Source organism: Dermacentor variabilis, chromosome 1 (assembly GCF_050947875.1).
Source record: "Dermacentor variabilis isolate Ectoservices chromosome 1, ASM5094787v1, whole genome shotgun sequence".
Classification (NCBI taxonomy): domain Eukaryota; kingdom Metazoa; phylum Arthropoda; class Arachnida; order Ixodida; family Ixodidae; genus Dermacentor; species Dermacentor variabilis.
Window position 1 is genome coordinate 245,031,102 of NC_134568.1, and position 20,145 is coordinate 245,051,246.

At 45.8% G+C, this 20,145-nt stretch overlaps 1 protein-coding gene across 1 annotated transcript in view; it reads right to left on the reverse strand.

The window, feature by feature from the left end:
- Sf3b3 (splicing factor 3b subunit 3) overlaps positions 1 to 20,145 on the reverse strand; it is an 82,388-nt gene that overhangs the window by 55,166 nt on the left and 7,077 nt on the right. The window contains exons 6-7 of the mRNA XM_075672672.1: positions 19,952 to 20,064; positions 4,719 to 4,781 (exon numbers count right to left, since the gene is read on the reverse strand). Of these exons, the coding sequence (XP_075528787.1) occupies positions 4,719 to 4,781; positions 19,952 to 20,064 (176 nt within the window). The remainder of the gene's footprint in view (positions 1 to 4,718; positions 4,782 to 19,951; positions 20,065 to 20,145) is intronic.

Below are 20,145 nucleotides of genomic sequence, written 5' to 3' on the forward strand. Positions count from 1 at the left end.
CTGACATCATGGTCTCATAGTGACGTTGCACCATCGGTGAGTAGAACGGCGTCCGCAGACGGCGCTACGGCTTTTCTGCGCAAAACGCGAACGCGCGGCCAGAAACAGAGCCAAGACAGAGCCGAGAGCAGAGCGAAAGCGGGAGTATGGTGGCTAGCGGAAGGATAAACGAATTACGTGCCACATTACGTCCCACGGCACACGGAGAGTCCGTTTTCGTAAAACTATAGGCTGCGGCGAGCTCGCAGCGTGGTCGGCGCGGTCTATGAGAAGCGACGAGCCTTTTCGCACTCGCAACAGGGCATAAAAATGTGCGAATCGACGCAAAACTCGGCCTAGAAACGTGCTTCGCCACAGCCAGGGCTCAATACGACCCAAGCTGGCACGACCCAGATGTCGTTTCCCGCACCGCCACCAGGCGCCGCTACTATACCTCAAACTCCAGCGCAAGACGCCCATAAGCTGGTACTTCATTCTATGACGCTAACTTCGACGCTCGTCGCAATGGACCCTGACACCGACAGATTGGCTCGCGATGGTGGGCTCAACTTCAGCGATTTGAGCACCGACGAGCGCGACCTGCTGCTGAGGGCTCGCACTGCCGGCGTCGTTGCGTACTACGACGGCGGCCTCGACACCGGCTCTCCGGAGCGGGAAAGCAACGAGGGCTTCCCACGACATCACATGGACGTGGCATTCTCGCTGCTTGTTCCAAATGAAAGTTTCGCGAGCCAGCAGAACCCTCACAGCACGACGCGATAACGAAGCTACTGAAACTCCAAAGCGTGCGCGGCGCAGAGTCGAGCGCGCAGAGTCGAGCGAAAACGAAACCTTTCGAACACCCATATTACTGAAGGGCAACGTCAAAATGTTATTTTTTCTTAGAATCGAATAGACGTAGACAAGTAGCATTTTTTCCCGTCTTATAATCGAATGAAATGATATTTTTAATACGAGTAGTTGAGTATTAGTAACACAAATTATGAGGAGTCCTTTCGTCATCGGGCTAGTACCGGAATGTCGCTGGGGGGTCTCAAATCGTGTCATGCATTTACCTCAATTTCTCGGTTACTAAAGCTCTGTTCGCGATTATATTGACGCCTTAGACGTTCTAGAACATTGCTCTACCACTTTAACTTGAGTTTCTGGTAACCTTTAGTGTCCCTTTAAGGACTGGTTCCCCCAGGATCGTGTCCGTGTGTATCATAATCAAGATTGGCTCCAGCGTAGTCTTTTTCCACAACTGACTCGTTGGCACTGCTCAGCACTACCGCGTAAACGCACTCGTGCCACTGCTCCTGCATTCGTTATCATCATTATTTAATTAAGAAACACAGACATAACCAATTTTAGAGTGAATTACAGCAAAGCTATCAAGGGCTAGTTCCTCCAGGATCGTGTCTGTGCGTAGACACAAAACTCCCCATACGTGGGCCAATCCCAAAGATAGTGCAGTGCCGGGCCAACCCACGGTGGAGGTGAAGCAGGCGTTAAGCACTCTCCATACGTGGGCCAATCCCGAAGATAGTGCAATATCGGGCCGACCCACGGCGTAGGTGCAGTTCGCCATTAAGGGGCCCACCTACACAGCTTTGCTGGTCATCCTTCTTCACAGAGTGGAAAGGCACTGAATATTTTAATTTTTGTTTTGCATGCGCCGCTGTCTTAGTCCTCCGTTGTTCCCGGTTTTCGATGGTTGTCTGCTTTCACTTGCTTTCACTTGCTTTCATGCAGCTCATGCAGTCTTTTCATCTTGTGGAGCACGCGAGAAGCACGGCAATATTGAAGGAGTCTCTGTCATCCCAATGTGCAACAGAGTGGAAATTCAAGCTGCTAGACGAATTGGTGAGTGACAAGGAAAACGGCACCGAATTTGTCATTGTGGAATTAGCCGTCATAAACACGTAGTTTGAGATTGCATTTTGCCCCGAGTGCGGCACCAAAAGCATGACCTTGTCGAAGGCAGACAGTAGAGACTTTGGGCTGGTGTTCAAAGCTTGTGCTCTCTTGCCGTATTTGCAACTTGCGTGAAGAGCGGTTCTCGTCTCTGAGAGTAGACAGCGATGAAACCACATGAAACAACCATGTACGTGAATGCATGGAAGCTGCCCTGCACGTACTTGTGGACAAAAAGAAAGCTCAAGGTGAGCCACTTGGTGATAAAGGAAGGCTGACGCAAGACAAGATCAAGAAGATCATTTCTTACTATGGCTACGCCTTGAGGAGCCACAGAAACGGCATGCCAGCAATGCAGAAGGCTGTGCAGGCCATGCTGCAGCACATTCTCAATAGACAAAGCACCCAGACATGACCTCTGCCCTGAAGGCTCAGAGTCGGAGTGCAAGTTCAATATAACTAACTGTACGAGGAGCCCCCACCATATAACAGCCGGCCAGATTTTGTTTGTGAGGCACTGGAGACTGTGTTTAGGTGTCTTAGTGGTGAAGCCCTGTTGGAGCGATGCAGCGATGGAATCACCCACAGCTCCAATGAAAGCCTGCACGCCATAATTTTGGAGCAGGTTCCAAAAACTTGGCATGCCTCACTGCGCAGCACTGAAAGGGCAGTGGCTGAGGCTACCAGATGCTTCAATCAGGGTATCACAAAGAGCAACACCCATATTGCCGAGAAGCTGGGCTACAGTACGGGTAATTGCTTAGTGCACTGCAGCCTTGAACAGAGCGGGCTTCGTAAGTCACAAAAGGAGCATCTGGACAGTAGTGCTACCAAGGCCAGGCTTTCAAAACGACACAAGTCAGCAAAGGGCCCTGCATACAGCCCTGGCATGCTATAGAGTGAAGTGTGTGTCCTTTCTTTTTTCGTTTTTTGCATAACAATAACCAATTTAGGTAATTCAGTAAATATTCCATGTGTGTTTATGCAAGTTTATTTGTCTATGGCAAGGCTAACTTACTAAATTTTTCTATTTGTTTAGCTTGCGGGATACTGGAACGGGCACATGAAGTGGTAAATGCAGTTTTTCTTGCTGGTTTAGGGGCAGTACATGGCTGTACTGTATAAGAATCTTTTCCCAGTTCTCCGAGAGGGTACAGTCATATATCTAGTATGGCCATTCTCATGAGGAATAGAGCTACAGAATGATGTCATTAATATTGGTGTAGCTGCATTCTAGAAAGTTACAGCTGTGTAAACTTCAAATGCCATTTTCTCAGATGTTTTTACCCACTGCACTCTCTTGTGGGGCCTTTTTCTATGATGTTGTCGAGTGAGAATAACAAGTTTGGTATCAGTCTAATCGTAATGAAATGATCTAGGGGGTGATGCATTTCTGTTACTCTAGCATCACGAACATAAGAAAAAATATTCACAGTAAATGTTCATCTGCTTTCTTACCTTCAGAATGCTTTCAAACAAATAAAAATAGCATCCCCCCTAGAGCAAGTCTTTCGCATGCGGGTCATGCACTTACTTTTTATGTTTAGCTAGGTGAAATAGCCAAAAAAACCCGTAAGAAGTGTCTATTAAGTTTATTTTCAGACTAATAATTTCTGAACCAGAGTAGCTATTAAAAAACTAATTACATATTTGTAATGAGCATGAAAAACTGAACGAAAAGTGAAGTTTCATTCAGATTGAACCAAAAATAAAGAAAAACATTTTAGAACCCACGCCCCCCTTAATTTGGATTTCATGGGACCAAAAAAAAAATTTACCAAGTGTCGACTTATCGAGGCTATCAAGAAAAAAATTAAGAATTGCTTACTATGCCAACACGCTTTTATTAACTGAATGAATCAGCAAATCCCGTTTCTATTTTGCACAATAGCAATGGGGCAGCTGCAATTCTCATTATCTCATGGTTGATTAGTGCTTGCAGCAGCGAAGACCTCACGACTTCCTCCACAACACGTCACCTGGGATACGCTTTTCAGTATCGCACTCCTGATCTCCACTATTCTTTTGTCAGCGAGCTAGTTGCCAACGCATCATCCGTCCATCACGATTTAGCCAGTGCTCTTCATCCTCAACAGCTTTGCACTAGTTGCCGCAACCACTGCAGATGAAACTGCGGCCGCTACAAACACAACTATAGATGGTGACTTCATGGTTATGAAGCCATGAGGCAGATGTGTGCAAAAGCGTCAAAACAAAACTACTGTTTACCTCAAACACTGCGCACAAAACTGCTGTCGCTATTGGCGCCATCAAGGATGGTGACTAGACAGTTATGATAGACCATTTCCTAGACTAGACCATTTTATGCGTGACTGTAAACGCAAGAATAAAGGCTTTAAATGCATAAAAAGAAACAAAGTGTTCATTCCCATACTATTTCCGCTGATGACTACAACAATGCGGACTCCGCCGCTTCATTTCAGTTGGACGCAAGTGCAGTTTTGCGGTACACATTTGCAGCGCTCCATGTTTGCCAAGCTCCTAGAGTTATCCGAATTAACTGCCAAATGTGCTGCCAAATACATCTGAATTAATAAGAATTTGATTGCATAAAATAATGCATAGGCCTACCAAGACCAGGAGATGAGTCCAAATTATCTAATTTCTGAATTAACTAGGTTTTATTGTAATCTATCCATTTAGGCCTTTTAGCCTATTTTATGTCCACTACAGGCCTTCACCTTGCAGTGGACATAAAACAGGCTGATAATGATGATGATGATGAATGTCTAACTTTAGCATCCCTGTAACATTATTATGTTATCATTTTAGCACTTTCACGAACAGTGATGGATACATACCTTTGTTTTGTGGTTTGCACTGCAAACAAATATCATGCCCCGCTCTGGATCATCCAAGTCATTCTGCAGAACAATGGAACAATGGAAACATTAGTCCTATAACACTGCTAGAATCCACCTCTTCATTGAGTAAAGGCAATTCACACATTACCAATGTTTCAATAATATCAATGGCAAAGTTTAAATACCTAATGATGCACAATTTTCTATGCCCATTATGCTTTAGATTTAGCACTTAACATTGCTTTGTGTTTATGCAAATCATGCAACAAAATTTATTTTGGTTGGTATTGCTCAATAAAACACTTGGCTTCCTTGCTGAATTGTTCAGAGAAATATAGAAACCATTGCTGAAATCACATCTCGCCATCAAAGAAGAAAGCTGTTGAGAGATGTGGACTAAATTAAATTGTCCCATCCCAAAAATGCACAGTGGGTTATGAGGAACGTCATAGTGGAGGGCTCCAGATTTGTCTGAACTGTCTGGGGTTTTTCAACTCTTTACGTGCCAAGGATAAGTCTCACTCTTCCAGGCATTTTCTCCAATTTATGTCAGTGGTGAGTCATTCAGGGATTTCCTTTTGTCTACTGCGTGCAATAGACAAATGGCAGTGGTTTTATAATTTCGGCGTGAATGTTGTGCTACCAGATGGCACCAGCTTTCCAAAAAACTGAATTTATCGGGGGCATAGCTGGTGGTAATGCCAAATAGAAGTTTCGCTCCCAAGAGTCTTAAAGATGGCGACACAGAGCAAAGGTGGCTGCAGGGACAACAGCCACCTTTTTTAATGCCAGAATCGTGGTGTTTCACATCAAGTTAAAAAATTGTACCTGGAAGGCTCTAGTGAGTTGTTTTTAGAGTTTCAGCTTAGTTATGATAGTAATGACAACTGCAAGGAAGAGTTCAAGCCTCAGGGGGCCTTTCTCACACAGACGCAGCTAAACAAAACACTTTGCTGCTGGTGCCTCTGATTTACTTTAATCGCAGTGCCAGTAATGACATGTCGCGTGGTGGACAAGAAAAGCATGCTTGACTTCGGTTCCAAGTAATGTCAAACTTCATATATCTACTGTTTTGTTGCCATACTCATCTGCAATTCAAATACATGAAAAAAAGTGAAAATAGACAATAAAATAAGTTCTACATCTAAAATTTAAAAAGAAAACAACAGATGAACTGCTGATATTGCAGTAGCAAAAGCTGCTCACCAAGAAACAGTTGCAAAAAAATTAGGAATATTTTGGTGGTATTTTTAAAATTTTGGCACAGAAAGGGTTCATGTGAAAATGTACCAAATGGATGGTACATGAACGTATTGGTATTCTGCCCCCATCAGAATGTGACTGCCATGGCAAGGATTTGAACCCACAACCTTGTACTCAGTGGCACTACACCATAAACAAGAAAACCTCAAATTTCCGTCTGCGACACCAGTGCTGATTGCTCCCCAAGCGGACAGATTCCAACAATGCCGGTCGCCTCCTTTCCCATTGGAGCAACTGCGCACCCATTTGCATTGGAGCGCGTGTGTGCTACTGGTGTTTGTGTTTACACTTTGGCAAGCATGGGCTCAGTGCCATAACAGCCTCGAAAACACAAAACCCTAAGACCAGCCCGTGAAACTGCTTATTTCAGAGAAATTCACAGATGAGACCCGTGCCGTGCTGTACAGAGTCAAATCACATATTCTTCTCCTTGCGTGCCTTCTTTTGATACATGTCTTTGGATAAATCTAGTGGCCCTTACGTACACAGTAAAAAAGTTAAATAAGCTTTGCGCATACGGGTGCGCTCACTCAATGTTGGCCCATTTCGGGAAGAAAATCGCTGCAGGGCCTGCTGATGAGAAACGCTGTGGTTAATTGGGCATGCAAAACTACAGTAAAAGCAAAACAGTAAAGCCTCGTTAATTCGGATTAAAAGGGACTGAAAAAGATGTCCAAATTAACCGAATGTCAAATTACCAAGGGTACCAAGAAAATAATAAACAAATGCTTACTATGCCAACATGCTTTATTTAGAAAATTAATTAGCAGATAATTTTGCTATTTTGCACAAAAGCAGTGCAGAAGCTGCAATTCTCATCATCTCGTGGCTGAATAGCGTTCGCAGCAGCAAAGGCCTTATGGCTTCCTTCACAGCGAGGCTGCGGTAGACATCTTTATCTGAAACCCGCTTTTCACTATTGTACATACATTCCAATTATTTTTTCATCAGCGAGCTGGTCACAACAGATTGGCCATCCATCGCGATGTAGCTGGTGCTCTTCATTTTCGACAGCTTTGTAGTGAGCCAAAACAAAACTACTGTTTGAGGCAACCACTGCGGACGAAACTGCGGCCGTTATCAAAGCGACCATGGACGGTGGGTGACCTTGCGATTCTGAAAGCATGCATCTGATGCCCACACCGAGTCGGAACAAAACTACAGTTTACTGCAACCGCTGTGGATAAAACCACATTCGCTATCGACGCGATCATGGATGGCGACTACACAGTTATGAAGGCACACGGCCGATGGAAGTGCTGAGTTAGAACGAAACTACTGTTTGTCACAACCGCTGCAGCCACTATCAATGTGATCATGGATGGCAACCTTGCAGTTCTGAAAGACACATGGCCCACACGTGCATGAAGTCAAAACGAAACTATTGTTTGCCGCAACCAGTGCAGACGAAACTGTGGTGGCTATCAATGCAGTCATGGATGGTGACCACACAGTTATGAAGGCATGTGTGGTGGTAAACGCAAGAATAGAGGCTTTCAGGGCACAAGTAGGCACAAAGCATTCCATCGTTGCTGTCATTCACACGATTTCCGCTTATGACTATAGCAATGCGTACTCTGCCACTTTGTTTCGGTTGGACGCAAGCGTTGTTTTTGCTCTTCTTGCGATGCACATTTGCAGTGCTCCGCGCTCGTCAAGCTCCAAGCATTGTCCGATTAACTGATGTGCGCGAAATATGTCCGAATTAATGAGAGTTTGATTGCATTAACTAATGCATACACCTGTCGGGACCACCTTTACTGTAGCATGTTTTAGCAGCAATTTAAAGGTTATTTTCATGGGATTGCAAAAAAAAAAATAATAATTGAAGTGTCCTAATTTTTTTTATAGTTCCAGTAACTGTACATGCTACTTGCATAAATATAGGCACATTGTGGTATACAAGGAGCTAATTAAGGTACAGCACGATGATTTTTGTGAAAATTTAGTAAACAAGAGTGCTCACAAAGATCACTATATTTTGTCGTTGTGCAGGAAATAACTCAAGAACTATAGCAGATACACAAGAACTAATGACATATTAGAAAGCTGCTTGAAAAAATCTGCAACTGGCTGAATTTTCAAACATCTAGTACAAATAATTTTTTAAAAGTGTTTTTTCGAGGAACGTCTCCTCTTGAAAACTCTACTGTCTCGATTGCCTTATACCGTATTTTCGCACGTATAACCCACACCAAAATTTTAATAAAGTTGAATAGTAAAGAGGGGGTGCGAATCATATGCAAATTTCGCCTTAAGGCGCAACTTCACGGCAGCGCACCCCACTGCTATGAAGCCACAACTCAAGGCAAGGTTCTTCACTAATCAAAGTTTCGTTATTTCCTAAGGAACCCCTCTCCTCCCCACCCCTGCATGTTGAAGCTCTCTTCTCCCCCTCTTTCATGGACGTCCATTCTCCTCCGCTTTGCAGGTCGTCATTTTGCATTTATTAGTTAGCGCAGTGCCGGCGAAGTCATACGTCGCCCATTCCCGCGGCATTCCCTCAGCCTGCATGAAGTGCTTCACGATACAGCGGTGAGCCAAATCCCCGTTGGGATGCTCAGCTCGGACGCGTTTGCTCCGTCGCCGTTGAAGAAGCGAGAGCTTCTTCGACCGTGCTATCCTCCGCTATCGTGCGAGTGATAGCTGTGACGTGATCCGATTCACGTCAGATATCATGTGACTGATTCGTCTGCGATAACATCCAGCATGTGAATCCAGCTTTGTCAGCATCACCGAAGAATGGGGGAACACAGTCGCTGGCTGAAGGTACGACGCGGACGAATCGTGCATATGCAAATGGAGACTGTTTTGGAAAGATTTGAGCAGTGTTGTGTGCAGTTACTTTCGCAGATTTTACGCAGGGATTTTTTTTTCTTTCCTGGCTGTTGTAAATGGGGGTGCAGATTATACGCGCAAAAGTACGGTATGTACTGCAGTATATCCCCATTGGTGTGCACAACTTTAAACATACAAAGAAAACTATGGCTCCACAGCCAATATTGAGCCATCAATAAACAAACAAAATATTATCCATCCTGCCCTTTTGGCTGCACCACAGAAATGGATAGCAATTTGGATATTGACAGTGCCATAAAGCTCCACATTCCATCTTGTTCATTTCATGGTGCTCACTGCTGCCCCCTTCCAAGTTTTTATGCGAATGGAAGTGTTTTTTTTTTTTCTTTTTCTCTTGTCTTTTCATCTCCAGTTATATATTAAACCTGTAGTAGTATTTCAAGCCTTTTGTTAAACTAACACCCCCAACCATCATCAAAATTTTCTCATCAGCGTGCACATATTTTCACTACTGGTAGATATTATGGTTTCCTTGCGATACATTCTTGAAGTACGCAAACTACGCTATGCAGTGTGAATAAAGTATGATGGCAGGTGTGTGCTCAAGAGACTATTGCCCTAGGCTAGCGGTTTGACATAAGTCAAACATTAAAATGAACAAATCCAAACATGACACTGGCTAAATGATAGAGTGCATTGCCTAAATAGTGACAGCAAATGTGTAGGCTGCCAAAGGTGAGACATGCTCATTTAACAACAGGAAGTGACTTTGCAGAAGTGAAATTAAATTTAATTACGGGGTTCTACGTGCCAAAACCACGATCTGATTATGAGGCACGGCGTAGTGGGGGGCTTCGGAAATTTGGACCACCTGGGGTTCTTTAACGTGCACCTAAATCTAAGTACACGGGTGTTTTCGCATTTGCCGCCATGGCCGAGAGTCGATCCCGCGACCTCGTGCTTAGCAGCTCAACACCATAGCCACTAAGCAACCATGAAGGGTCGCCTTTGCAAAAGTGATCACCATATGTTCACTCAGGAACTGGTTCCTTTGTTTAACAATACCTGCAGCAGAATGATTTTGAAGAGTCTCCATTTGTATCAGTAGTTCCCCTTACAGTATGCTACAGATGTCTATAATAATGTTCAAAAGGAACAAATATTCGACAACTTTGAATAGTGAATTCTTGAATTTAATATGAATCTAATAGCAAAGACTATTCTATTCGTATATGAAACTGAATATTCGCACCCTACCCCTACTAAAAATCACTGTACTTACTCGCATAATAATCTCACCTTTTAGTCAAAAAAATTGACACAAATTCAGGGGTACAAGCCGCAGGTTAAGTTTCCCGCGAAAAGAAAAAAAAATTTTCCTCCCGCATTTGCTGCAGGATGACAACAGGTCAACAAACAGGCTGCTGCCGCTGTAACAGTGTGGGACACCGAAACAAAAACGGAGGCCAGCGGTGCAAGCCGAACGCACCAAACGAGATTTTTTTTCTTCTTGTGAGTACATTACGTACATTGAAACAATTTCTTCCATATGAGTCATTAATAATATCGTTAATATATCAGCAAGTTTGCGGCAATAACATAGCCATGTCCACTTTGAGAGGACAGAAATGGAGATGGGCGCGCTTAGCTGCCAGTGACATACGAAACACATGGCGGGCATGCTGCGGAAACTGCGGCATTTGTCTTCACTGCTATCCTAATACGGCAAGTTTCCGCTAAGGGTGGGCGAATATCTTAGCTGTGTTACAAGTGTTGGCATATGAATAAGGTACACTTCTAACGTATCAGTGTAGAAGTGGCTACTATCGTTGCCGCTCACGATTTGTTGCGTGCCCACGAGTGGAAGCGAGAAGAATCAAGAAGTGCCTTTTTTGTTGTTGACCAGAACCATTATAAAGCCTACAAATAATAAAGGCAAGGCAAGTTTGGTTATAGCTTTTTTTTCATGGCAGTGCGGAAAGTGATGAAAGGAATGAAATGGGGCATCTGCTTAAGAATGTTCGTTGCTTGCAGACCACTTGGTATGTCTTGAAGAGTCGTTCGCGTAGCATTTGACAGCATTCAACAGAGGGCAAGTGCGATCATCATTAGCTAGACTTGGCACACGACATATCACTGTGGCAACTTCGGGGTGCGATCATTACACGGGAAAGGAAAAAAAAAAAATGAATTTTGACAACAAAATTCAGGGGTGTGATCATTACGCGAGTGCGATCATTATGCAAGTAAATACGGTAAATCACACTGTGTCTTATTGGAATGATAACAGGCATGCGCTTCTTTAACAGCTTTATTCTTTTCACCCGAGGACATCTTAGATATTGTGGTTTCTTTGGAAAGGTGTTAACAAAATAGGTAGTTGAGGATGAGAATTGCAAATACCGTATTTACTCACATAATGATCGCACTCGCGTAATGATCGCACCCCTGAATTTTGTCGTCGCAATTCGATTTTTTTTATTTCCCATGTAATGATCGCACCCCGAACTTGCCGCAGCGATATGTCGTGTGCCAAGTCTAGCTAATAATGATCGCGCTTACCATCTGTCGAATGCCATGCAAACGACTCTTGAAGACATACCAAGCGGTCTGCACGCATCAAACATTCTTAAGCAGATGCTCCATTTCATTCCTTTTATCACTTTCCGTACTTCCATGAAAAAAAAAAGCTACAACCAAACTTACCTTGGCTTTATTATTTGTAGGCTTCATAATGATTTTGGGCAACAACAACAACAAAAAAGGCGCCTTTCAATTCTCGTCCGCATTCGTGGACATGCAACAAATCGCAAGCCATAACGATAGTGGCCACGTTTACCCTGATATGTCAGCAGTGTACCCTATTCATACGCCAACGCTTGTAACACAGCTAAGATATTCACCCACCCTTAGTGGAAACGTGCGGTATAGGATCGTAGTGAAGATAGATGCCGCAGTTTCCGCAGCATGCCCGCCATGTATTTCTATGTCACTGGCAGCTAAGCGCGCCCATCTGTTTCTGCCCCCTCAAAGTAGACATGGCTACGTTATTGCTGCAAATTAGCCGATATTAACGATATTATTCATTACTGATACGCAAGAAACTGTTTCAATGCGCGTAATGTACTCACGAGAAGAAAAAAAAAATCATGTTCGGCGCGCTCGGCTTGCTCCGCTGGCTGCCATTTTTGTTTTGGTGTCCCGCACCCGCATCCCGCAGCAAATGCGGGACGAAAAAAATTTGTTTTTCTTTTCGCGGGAAATTTAACCCACGTAATGATCGCACCCCTGAATTTGCGTCAATTTTTTCTGACAAAAAAGTGCGATCATTATGCGAGTAAGTACGGTAGTTGCTGCATGTGGGTATTTCTGTTCCATTTTCACTGAAAAGTTCTGGTCACATTTGGGAAGTTTTTACACCTCGATGCTGTCTGAGCAGACTTGCTACGCCGAGCGATTTGTTTGTTTCACAATGTAGTTCCGTGCGGCAGCACTTTCTTTTTATTTAAGGAATTTACCTTTTGCGACAAACTTACTCATATTTTCACAACCACACGTGAAATCCGTGCCTTGGAGAGCAAAGAGCGAAAACTCCACTAGGGCACATTTATATTTGCAATAATTTTGCTGTTGTCGACTTTGCCTGCTTCAGAAACTTCTCCGTGTAGGTTTGCTCAAAGAAAGTATCACTCTGGTGTCCCTTGACCATCAGCAGACTTTCAAGTGTTTTCTCACACACAGACGAGCGAAACTCCATTGGAGTTTTGATCAAAGTGCTGAATATTCTCTCACATTCACCATTGCTATCGGGAATGGAGAGAATACCCAGCATAAGCATTGAAATTCTGTGGAACCTGAGTGATCCATCCACACTTCAAATGCTTCCTAATTGCGAACACTGCATGTCGTAGCTTGGCTCATTCAACATGTCGGCTGGAACCTGATATGCTTGGAAGTTGGCAAACTCGACTTCAAGTGTGTCGATTGCGTCTTCTTTTGATTCGCCACTCTACTGGGGTAGTATAGCAGGGAACGCCATTATAAAATGATGTACGCTGTTGAATGAAACAGATTCCAGTGCTCATACTTGAGCAACTTCACGATCTTGAGATTGACGTCTTCCAGCGGGAACTTGTGGCGAATGTAATCGCATGCTGCCGTTAAGTACAGACATACAGCAGAGAAGAACTGCTCTCTCTCAATGCAGCTCGCTCAGTGTCTCAACCACAGAGTAGGTTGTGCTGCCAATGACTGTCTTCATCACCTTTCTGGTTCTCTGCAGCTCCATAGTAAACTTCCAGCAATGAATGACATGCCTTGACAACACCTGGGTGCACAAATCTAGTCAGGAGATCCTCAAAAAGACAGTTCAAGAGGCCCCTCAGTACAGTCGCCGACTGATTTTGCGGACTCAAAAAATTTGGACATGCTCGATTATTCGGTCTGCTTCACAGCACCGCCATTCTCCCCATAGACCATAATGTATAACAACTGCCGAAAGTTCGGACACCTTGCAACCTCTCGTCCGATTTTTCGGACACTCCTTGAGCCAACTCGATCGAGAGCACCATGCACCGACTGTGACCGGTGCATAGTTCGACTTGCTGAACGCCATTTTTGTTTTGAATGGAGCCTCCTTGCTGCCCCACGAAGTGGCGCTACTGCAAATCCCCGCTCATCATCATCGTTTCTGCCTGGTTCGATAGAGTGGCTCTACAGCAGCTCCGGTTTCAGCTTAGTAAGCCATGTCAAGACAATCCAGCAGCTGATTTGTTTGTTCGCGCACGACGCTACGAGTAAGTAGGCCACGTTTTTCGTTTGTGCGACTGGTGTCAAGGTTCCGGTGATCCAACGCGGCTTACGGAAACATTGCATCAAGTGTCTAATGGCGCCGACAGTGCCCGCGCAGACTGTGCCGGGGAGTGCCAGCAAGCGGGTGCCGGGAGGCCTAAGATTTGTCGCCTTCCGATGTGCTCCCTACTGACGCGGAAAATGTTCTGCCGAGACCTGCGCAGTGGTTGCATTACGATTCCGGACACCGTCTCATTTGACAGTTTCACAGGTGCTGACACTGCTGTACTGCCATGCGCAGAACTCGACGACGGCGAGATCATTCGTCAGGTTTCCGCTGCACCGCCGGACGATGACTCTGATTCGGAAGATGACGCACCATGTGCTACGCTGCCGTCGCATGCGGAGCATGTACAAGCAGTGACTGTGCGTTCAGCCGCCTATAGTGACCGTATGACTCTCTCAGAGATTCAGGCTTATCTGATTGCGCGTAAACGGAACAGCGTGCAACGGCGCATTCACGATTTCTTCAAGCCTACTGCCAAGCCCGAATAAGTGGGTGGAAATAAAGGATTTCATTTTTTTTTTATCTGCTTTTTCGGACACCTGTTTATTCGGACATTTCCGCAGTCACCGTGAGGTCCAAATAAACGGACGGCGACTGTACATGAATCTCAGGAGCCTGTGCCTGAAAAAGGCAGTTTGCCTTCTGAAAAAGCGGTATAACATTTTCGAGAAAAAGACATGCCCTGTTTAGCTCCGATGACAAAAAATAAAACAGATGCTCCTCAGGGGTCACGTGGCTGGCTTCCCCAGAATCCTTGGTATGAAGTTTCAGTTCTTTTGCTTGAGGTCCACAATGAGCTCCTTTCCTCTTTAGCAAGAGTTCATCGCCATTGGTGCTTTCTTTCCGAAGGCCTGCAGCAGTTTTGTGAAGACGTGTAGCAGACTTTGGGGTCAGTGCAGGGTTCTTGGGGTGTTTGTGAGGAAGTCTTCGGAACTTGGTATGACTCTAAAACAAGCTCTACTTGTTGCAATGCTTTGCCTCAGATTAAAAAAAGCTGAGTACCGTATTTACACGATTGTAAGTCGACCCCTTTTTTAAAATTTGAAAGTCTGAAGTTGGGGGGTCGACTTACAATCGAAACCAAAACATGGCCCCGCCAAAAAAAAGCGATACCAACGAGAGCTACAACGTAGTTACAATTTTATGTTTGCTCTATGGTCCTACCCGTATCTTTTCGCTATCCCGCGTGTTTGTTTGCTTTTCGGAAGGGTTTTTCAACATTTTTGAGAGTCTTACAGTGCATGCAATACTCATGGGGGGTGTCGATAGTTGATGGAAGCGCCGCTGTTCCCATTTGCGGCGGCACCCTTAGAACGGCGGCGCTTGCGGGGAGTATCGGTAGTTCATGGAAGAGCAGACACCGTTCGCGGGTTTCTCTTTCTCTGTTTAAAGCCTTAAAGGCATTGGCATTGGTTTGACCAACTTTTTGACGCGCTCCACTTGACTGCCGGCTACGTGCTACTTCTATGCTTCCCCAGTCGTCATGAGTGCTGCAGGCCCACTAATCTTTCGGCACTCGTTCACAGCAGCGTTCAAGAGGGCTGCCATCCTTTACGCCGAAGAAACAAATCACTGCGCTGCGGGCCGCAATTTCGATGTTTCTAAACGGGTGGTGCGAGAGTGGCGACTGCAGCGAAGCGAAATTTTCACCCTGTGGCAGCAAGTGAGAAATTTCCCACGCGCCGAAGTCTGGACGCTTTCCGGAGCTGTAGGCTAAGCTTGCGGCAGCGTCGCTGAAATGCGTGATCGGTCCCTGCCAGTGAAGTGTGAGGTGGTCATGAAACAAGCCCGGACCTTCGCCTTAATTTTAAGGTTCTGCTCCGCCGTGAGTACGAGTGGCTGGCGGCAGAAGACTGCGAAATTACGCCAACCGGACCTGTCAAAAGAGCCTCCCTGACGGCTGCGTGTGGTTGGGTGCATTTGGCGTGGGCTGCTGTTCTGCAAGATGTCCTGGTGCGGTCGTTTGCCAAATTTGAAATTTTGCTGGACCACGACGCGCTGTGGGACCGCAGCAACGATGACGATGGCAGCACTAGTGAAGACGAGTAGTCCAGTGACCATGTCAGCTACTAATAAATTTTCGTTATCGAATGCGCCCTCGGGGTTTTTTTTTTTTTTTCCGGTCAAGCGATATGGGGGGGGGTCGACTTACATTCGAGTCGACTTAAAATAGTGTAAATACGATAGCAGTTCCCACTGGTCAAGCAGCCTCTTCAAACCCTTCCTCAATGACAGCCAACGAGTCGGCAAATGCTTCAACATCTTTCTGACCTCGGTGTCATGCATTTTTGGAACCTTTCCATTTCGAGCTTTTCTCTAGGTAAAAAAGATGTCAACCAGTGCATCATCAACCTTTACAGGAAGACATGAAGCTCCTTTTTGGGCGGCCAAGTTGATGAGATGGCACGGGCAACCAGCCCCTATAAAACCTGGTTGAGCCTCTCTCAACACAGTAGAAACACTGTTTTTCTTGCCGATCATGGCATTATCCGAACACATAGGCAACAGGTTTCCAACAGGCAAATTCCGAGACTTCATCTCATCCAGAACCAGATTTACAATCTTGTGACCCGTCGCTACCCCTTGGATTGTCCCGAGGCAAAGAAGGGAGCTTTCGACTCTACTCGTTTCTTTAACAAAATATGTTGCAACAATAGGGTAAAGCTGCATGTCCCTATTGCTACTGCAATCCACAGCGATCGAAGATACTTGCTGTTTTAGGGCATCCAGCAAAGGAGTCTCCGCATTGGCGGCCATTTCCCGAACAATTGATGTCGTCTTTGTTCGTCCATAGGCGTAGCACTTTGCTTCTTCGCACTTGGGGAACATCTTCCGGAAAAGCGGTCTGGCATGATCGCTGACACCCAGTGGGATGTTATGTTCAACTAAAAACACCGTGAAGAGGCATTCTGCACGAATCAGAAATGAGGTCATTGTCGCTGTGTACAAAACTTGCTAGGCTTGGCTGGCTGTCCACGGCTCGCACGTATCCCTGATGCTTTTTTGAAGTGATGTGGATGTTGATGTCAGACTTGCCACCATGCGAGATGTTCACATCACAGGCACACATGGTGCAGAATCCGAACTCCCCTTTCTTCGACAGCACGAGGCACGGAAATTCTGCCTTGTACGATTTCAAAAACACTTGGAAGTACCGTAAAAACCCGTGTATAATACAAGGTGTTTTTCCTATTATTAGCGTCCCAATTTTTCGCTTCGTACTGTATGCGGATCTGAACGAAAATTTCAGTCAGAAATTTGGGCTAGAAGTTTTGGTTTCGTTATTGCTGCGTGGCTATGGGTTGACCTCGTTATTGCTGTGTGGCTACTACTTGGCTTCCTTATTGCTGCATGGGTACGGCTTGGTTTCGTTATTGCTGCACGACTACAGCATCGTTTCTTTATTGTTCAGTGCACACCTTGGCAGCACACGTGCAAACCACGCTTTGCGAAGTTCATCTTTTTTATTCCGCATTGAAGGACCATGATGTCCGGACCACGAAAACAGTACTCGGCTGCTTTCAAGAGAAAGGTTATTTTAGCCATGCAGGACATCGGCAACAGTGCGGCCGGGAGGCAGTTTGGCGTCAATGAGGGAAGCATTCGTGGATGGCGTCGACAGAAGGAAGCCCTTTTCGTGTGCAGTGGAACGCGAAGAAGCTTTTGTGGCCCGAAAAGTGGGACATTCCCGGAAATCGAACTCGGCCTGACGGAGTTCGTATGCCAACAGCGAGCCGCGCAGCTAGCTGTGAGCATGGAGCTCATGCAGGCAAAAGCTAAGGAGCTTGCAAGAGAAAAAGGGCTACCAAGCTCCGCCTTCAAAGCGAGCAAGCACTGGATTTATCGCTACATGTGCCATGCTGAATTTTCCTTGCGCCGCCGAACTTCGATTTCGTAAAACCTGCCCGAATCATTCAAAGAGCTACTTGTGGCTTTTCAGCGGCACATTATTTCGCAGCGCAAGTCCAAGAACTTCCAGCTAGGGCAAATCGGCAATGCTGACCAAACGCCGGTTTATCTGGACGTGCCATCGCCCCTGACCGTGCACGAAAAGGGCCCTTAACAAGTTTATGTCCGGTCCGCTGGCAACGAGAAAACACGAGTTACCATCATGTTGTCATGCATGGCAGACGGACGCAAGCTCCAGCCCTATGTCGTCTTCAAGTGTAAGACAGTGCCTAAAGGCGAGGAGCTGCCAAAAAATGTGGTCGTGAGATGCCATGAGAAAGGCTGGATGAACGAGAATCTTGTGCTCAACTGGATAAAGTCTGTTTGGTGTAAGCAGCCCGGCACACTGTTGTCGTTCCCGTCAATTCTTGTGCTGGACGCATTTCGTTGCCATTTGGCCGACTTAGTGAAAAGGCTGTTGTGCGAATCTAGCACTGAACTCGTTGTTATCCCGGGTGGGATGACGTCTCAGCTGCAGCCTTTAGATGTTTGCGTGAACAAGCCGTTCAAGGACGCGGTCGAACGGTGTTACGCAGATTGGATGCGCTCAGATGAGCCTGCAGTGACGCCGACCAGGCAACTGAAGCGAGCTTCGCCAGCCACGCTATGCAAGTGGATTGTGGATGCATGGGCCAGCATACCAGAGGACCTTGTGCATCGCGCATTCAAGAAGTGCAGCATCTCGAACGTGCTCGATGGCACAGAGGATGAGTACCTCTGGGAAGATATGTCCAACAAGGAACTGTCCGAAGAGAACGCAGCTGAGGGAGACAGCGATTGAAGTGCGAAGTGCAATTTAAATAAATGTTTTTCTAATGCATATTATACAGGGATAAAACTCTTTTTTTTCCATTTCGCGTCCCAAAAATTTCACCTGGTACTATATGCGGGCTCGTATTATACACGGGTTTTTACGACAGTCGGGGCTTCGAGCCCGCCATTGCACTGCGAAGCCGCTACAGGCCCCTAGTCGCACTGTGTCCGACGCGGCAGCTAGCCAAACAAAAGGTGAGGCCAACACTGCAGTGACTGAAGCTGACTGAAGTCCAAACCTGCGCGCCCGTACGAACAAAGGCAACAGCGTGGCAGCAGCTTTGCACAGGTGCTATCAAGCTTTGGATATGGATTCGTGACCTCCCTAGTAGACGACAGAAGTCACTACATCCTTGCAGCTGCTGAAGATGATACCACGTATACGTATTGCCCTCTCGTGGCAGCGCAAGGTACCGGGGTGTTACCACTTTTCAAGTCTTTTTTTCGCAAATAAGATGTTTTCCGCGAAATTTCAAGCAAGATTCGCAAAATCTTAAGACTGCTCGAAATTCGTACGTACATTTTACGAAAAATTCGGAAGAGTTGGCAGGTATGCGGAATTGCGGCAGCAGCAGTGAGTAAAGTGACCTTCGCACCGTCTATCGCGTCAATGCAAAACTGAGGGATGAGAACACAGCGCACGCAAAGCTACAAGTTATCGGCCCACCTAGATTGTGCTCCCAAAGCAAATCGCTTTCAAGATAAAGCCCACGCGACCGAAGTACAACATCCCCCTCCCTACCCTCCGCGGTGCAATGCACACGACGGAAGGCGGCGTGCTTCCCCCCCCCCTTTCCGCCTTTACGCATGCGTGATTGAGCCACCATCGTTGGCTAACTGCCGCAAGCTTTCACTTGTACACACAGCGTACAGCACGCGAGGACTATTTTATCACAAGACAAACCCGGTATGTCCCTACGGCAAACAAAACCTGTAGCAACTTCCAGAGGAGGTCAACCCAGCGCACCTCTGCCTACCTTCCCCCTCCACGATGCTTTGCCTTGTTTCTCCTTTGCTACTTTGCTCAACGTCCCTTAAGCTTACTTCTAGGTTGCATTGCTTTGCCGCGTGCTCAGCACGCTTTTTCGTGCTCACGCTAGCTTGGAGCCTACATCGATGACTTGTGAAGCGGCAGAGGCCTGCTTGAACTCCCTAGTGAACATTTTCCAGCAGCACAATCGTACAGAAGGATTTTTAAGGTCATTAGGTGCGACGACATCGTTTGTGGCTGCTCGCCGATTTGCACAGAAGCGCCAAACGTCTATCATGGACTGGATGAAACCAAGCAAGAGTATCACTTGAAGACAGTAGTCTAAGTCCAGCTAAATAAATGCTTTTTATGTCATATTCCCCCCATTGTAAGTCTACTTCATTTACCATTTTCAAGCAAGATATTTGGATGCACCTCGTAATTTTTCCAATTATTTTTCTGATAAGACAAACAAATTTTCATGGTCCTTTTGAGTTCGTCTTAAATGGTGCCTACTGTATTTCCTGACTGCAGAATAGTCACACTGAAGAATGATGTGAAACAAATGTGATGACATACCCTTCTCCTGGGGATCGGGCAACGAATATCAGGTTGATCTCCAAAGTTCTTGTATGTGATGTAGTTCTCGGAACAGATCAGTACACCGCTAGGCCCATCACTGCCTCCAGGAACTGCACACAAAAAATAGAAGAAAAAAAAATAGAAAAGTAATGGTTTGGGTTGGCTGGCAAGGCATCTGGACAGCATCTCGT